Here is a 4,845-nt window from a genome sequence, read left to right on the forward strand (position 1 = left end):
TTGCCCCGCCCCCAGAGCCGCCGCCATGTCTCCCCCCGTGCCCGCGCTGACCCCGGAGCAGAAGCAGGAGCTGGCGTCCATCGCCCAGCGCATCGTGGCACCGGGCAAGGGCATCCTGGCCGCCGATGAGAGCACTGGTATGAACTGGGATGTACTGGTTTATACTGGGAGGGACTGGGGGCAAAAAACCCGGTGTTTAAAGGGGTAAAAATGGGCATTTTAGGGGTTAAAAATGGGAGATTAAGGGTTAAAATGGGAATTAAAGGGTTAAAAATGGGACTGGGAGGGACTGGTTTATACTGGGAGGGACTGGGATGGACTGGAATGGACTGGGATATACTGGTTTATACTGGGAGGGACTGGGATGGACTGGGAGGGGACTGGGATATACTGGTTTATACTGGGAGGGGCTGGGGGCAAAAAACCCGGTGTTTTTTGGGGTAAAAATGGGGATTTTAGGGGTTAAAAACAGGACTGGGAGGGACTGGGACGGACTGGGAGGGCATCCTGGCCGCCGATGAGTCCACTGGTATGAACTGGGTTATACTGGTTTATACTGGGAGGGACCGGGGGCAAAAAACCCGGTGGTTTTTGGGTTAAAAATGGGGATTTTAGAGTTAAAAATGGGAGTGTAAGGGTTAAAAATGGGACTGGGAGGGACTGGGAGGGCATCCTGGCCGCCGATGAGAGCACTGGTATGGACTGGTTTATACTGGTTTATACTGGGATGTACTGGGAGGGGCTGGGGGCAAAAAACCCGGCAGATTTTGGAGTAAAAATGGGGATTTTAGGGGTTAAAAATGGGACTGGGAGGGACTGGGATGGACTGGGAGCGCATTGTGGCACCGGGCAAGGGCATCCTGGCTGCTGATGAGAGCACTGGTACGGACTGGTTTATACTGGTTTATACTGGGAGGGACTGGGGGCAAAAAACCCGGTGTTTTTTGGGGTTAAAAATGGGCATTTTAGGGGTTAAAAATGGGAGTTGAAGGGTTAAAAATGGGAGATAAAGGGTTAAAAATGGGACTGGGATGGACTGGGAGGGCATCCTGGCCGCCGATGAGAGCACTGGTATGAACTGGGATGAACTGGTTTATACTGGGAGGGACTGGGAGGGCCTGGGAGCAAAAAACCCGGCAGATTTTGGGGTAAAAATGGGGATTTTAGGGGTTAAAAATGGGGCTGGGAGGGACTGGGAGGGCATCGTGGCACCGGGCAAGGGCATCCTGGCTGCCGATGAGAGCACTGGTATGAACTGGGTTATACTGGTTTATACTGGGAGGGACTGGGGGCAAAAAACCCGGTGTTTATAGGGTTAAAAATGGGGATTTTAGAGTTAAAAATGGCGCTCTAAGGGTTAAAATGGGAATTAAAGGGTTAAAAATGGGAGTTTAAGGGTTAAAAATGGGACTGGGAGGGACTGGGATGTACTGGTTTATACTGGGAGGGGCTGGGAGGGACCGGGGGCAAAAAACCCGGTGATTTTTGGGGTAAAAATGGGCATTTTAGGGGTCTAGAATGGGACTGGGAGGGACTGGGAGGGCATCCTGGCCACCGATGAGAGCACTGGTATGAACTGGTTTATACTGGGAGGGACCGGGGGAAAAAAACCAGTGATTTTTGGGGTAAAAATGGCGGTTTTAGAGTTAAAAATGGGAGTTGAAGGGTTAAAAAGGGGAGATAAAGGGTTAAAAATGGGACTGGGAGGGACTGGGAGGGCATCGTGGCACCGGGCAAGGGCATCCTGGCTGCCGATGAGAGCACTGGTATGAACTGGGATGTACTGGTTTATACTGGGAGGGACTGGGGGCAAAAAACCCGGTGTTTAAAGGGTTAAAAATGGCGTTTCTAGAGTTAAAAATGGGAGATAAAGGGTTAAAAATGGTGCTCTAAGGGTTAAAAATGGAACTGGTACGGACTGGGATGTACTGGTTTATACTGGGAGGGACTGGGAGGGACCGGGGGCAAAAAACCCGGTGATTTTTGGGGTAAAAATGGGCATTTTAGGGGTCTAGAATGGGACTGGGAGGGACTGGGATGGCATCCTGGCTGCCAATGAGTCCACTGGTACGGACTGGTTTATACTGGTTTATACTGGGAGGGACTGGGGGCAAAAAACCCGGTGTTTAAAGGGTTAAAAATGGGCATTTTAGGGGTTAAAAATGGCGCTCTAAGGGTTAAAATGGGAATTAAAGGGTTAAAAATGGGAATTAAAGGGTTAAAAATGGGAATTAAAGGGTTAAAAATGGGACTGGGAGGGACTGGGATATACTGGTTTATACTGGGAGGGACTGGGAGGGACCGGGGGCAAAAAACCCGGTGTTTTTTGGGGTAAAAATGGGCATTTTAGGGGTTAAAAATGGGACTGGGAGGGACTGGGAGGGACTGGGAGGGCATCGTGGCACCGGGCAAGGGCATCCTGGCTGCTGATGAGAGCACTGGTACGGACTGGGATGTACTGGTTTATACTGGGAGGGACTGGGAGGGGCTGGGGGCAAAAAACCCAGCAGATTTTGGGGTAAAAATGGCGTTTCTAGAGTTAAAAATGGGAGATTAAGGGTTAAAAAGGGGAGATAAAGGGTTAAAAATGGGAATTAAAGGGTTAAAAATGGAACTGGGAGGGACTGCGATGGACTGGGAGGGGACTGGGAGGGGACTGGGAGGGGACTGGGAGGGGACTGGGATATACTGGTTTATACTGGGAGGGACTGGGGGAAAAAAACCCGGTGTTTAAAGGGTTAAAAATGGGCATTTTAGGGGTTAAAAATGGGAGTTCAGGGGTTAAAAATGGGACTGGGAGGGACTGGGAGGGCATCGTGGCACCAGGCAAGGGCATCCTGGCCGCCGATGAGAGCACTGGTATGGACTGGTTTATACTGGGATGTACTGGTTTATACTGGGAGGGACTGGGGGCAAAAAACCCGGTGTTTATAGGGTTAAAAATGGGGATTTTAGGGGTTAAAATGCGAGATAAAGGGTTAAAAAGGGGACACAAAGGGTTAAAAATGGGAGATAAAGGGTTAAAAATGGACTGGGATGGACTGGGATGGATTGGGACAGACTGGGTTATACTGGTTTATACTGGGATATACTGGGAGGGACTGGGGGCAAAAAACCCAGTGTTTAAAGGGTTAAAAATGGGGATTTTAGAGTTAAAAATGGCGCTTTAAGGGTTAAAATGGGACTGGGATGGACTGGGAGGGCATCCTGGCCGCCGATGAGAGCACTGGTATGGACTGGTTTATACTGGGAGGGACTGGGGGCAAAAAACCCGGTGTTTATAGGAGTAAAAATGGGGATTTTAGGGGTTAAAAACGGGACTGGGAGGGACTGGGATGGACTGGCAGGGCATCGTGGCACCGGGCAAGGGCATCCTGGCTGCTGATGAGAGCACTGGTATGGACTGGTTTATACTGGGATGTACTGGTTTATACTGGGAGGGGCTGGGGGCAAAAAACCCGGTGTTTAAAGGGTTAAAAATGGGGATTTTAGGGGTTAAAAATGGGAGTGTAAGGGTTAAAAATGGGACTGGGAGGGCATCCTGGCTGCCGATGAGTCCACTGGTATGAACTGGGATATACTGGGATATACTGGTTTATACTGGGAGGGACCGGGGGCAAAAAACCCGATGTTTAAAGGGTTAAAAATGGCATTTTAGGGGTTAAAAATGGGAGAGACAGGGTTAAAAATGGGAGATAAAGGGTTAAAAATGGGACTGGTTGGGACTGGTTTATACTGGGAGGGAGTGGGATGGATTGGGAGGGGACTGGGTTAAACTGGTTTATACTGGTTTATACTGGGAGGGACTGGGGGCAAAAAACCCGGTGTTTAAAGGGTTAAAAATGGGGATTTTAGGGGTTAAAAACGGGACTGGGAGGGACTGGGAGGGACTGGGAGGGCATCGTGGCACCGGGCAAGGGCATCCTGGCTGCTGATGAGAGCACTGGTATGAACTGGGTTATACTGGTTTATACTGGGAGGGATTGGGCGCAAAAAACCCGGTGGTTTTTGGGGTAAAAATGGCGTTTTTAGAGTTAAAAATAGCACTTTAAGGGTTAAAAATGGTGCTCTAAGGGTTAAAAACGGGACTGGGATGGACTGGGAGGGACTGGGAGGGCATCCTGGCCGCCGATGAGTCCACTGGTATGGACTGGGATATACTGGTTTATACTGGGAGGGACTGGGATATACTGGTTTATACTGGGAGGGACTGGGGGCAAAAAACCCGGTGTTTTTTGGGCTAAAAATGGGGATTTTAGGGGTTAAAAATGGGACTGGGATGGACTGGGAGGGCATCGTGGCACCGGGCAAGGGCATCCTGGCTGCCGATGAGAGCACTGGTATGGACTGGGATGTACTGGGATATACTGGTTTATACTGGGATATACTGGTTTATACTGGGAGGGACTGGGGGCAAAACCCCCGGTGTTTAAAGGGTTAAAAATGGGCATTTTAGGGGTTAAAAATGGGAGATTAAGGGTTAAAAATGGAACTGGTTCATACTGGTTTATACCGGTTTATACTGGTTTATAGAGGTTCATACTGGTTTATACTGTTTTTTTTTAATACAGTTTATACTGGTTTGGTTTATACCGGTTTATACCGGTTTATACTGGTTTATACTGGTTTGGTTTATACCGGTTTATACCGGTTCGGTTTATACTAGTTTATACCGGTTTATACCGGTTTGGTTTATACCGGTTTATACCAGTTTATACCGGTTTGGTTTATACCGGTTTATACCGGTTTGGTTTATACCGGTTTATACCAGTTTATACCGGTTTGGTTTATACCGGTTTGTACTGGTTTATACCGGTTCGGTTTATACCAGTTTTGTTTATACCG

At 48.8% G+C, this 4,845-nt stretch overlaps 1 protein-coding gene across 1 annotated transcript in view; it reads left to right on the forward strand.

Annotated features, from left to right (window-relative positions):
- The first annotated feature begins 12 nt into the window (after positions 1–12).
- Positions 13–4,845, forward strand: part of LOC130587691 (fructose-bisphosphate aldolase A-like) — a 12,275-nt gene continuing 7,442 nt past the window's right edge. The window contains exon 1 of the mRNA XM_057388667.1: positions 13–137. Within this exon, the coding sequence (XP_057244650.1) occupies positions 26–137 (112 nt within the window). The 5' untranslated portion in view covers positions 13–25. The remainder of the gene's footprint in view (positions 138–4,845) is intronic.

This window comes from Malurus melanocephalus, unplaced genomic scaffold, assembly GCF_030028575.1.
Source record: "Malurus melanocephalus ecotype Western Australia unplaced genomic scaffold, MMel_1.1 scaffold_2269, whole genome shotgun sequence".
NCBI lineage: Eukaryota > Metazoa > Chordata > Aves > Passeriformes > Maluridae > Malurus > Malurus melanocephalus.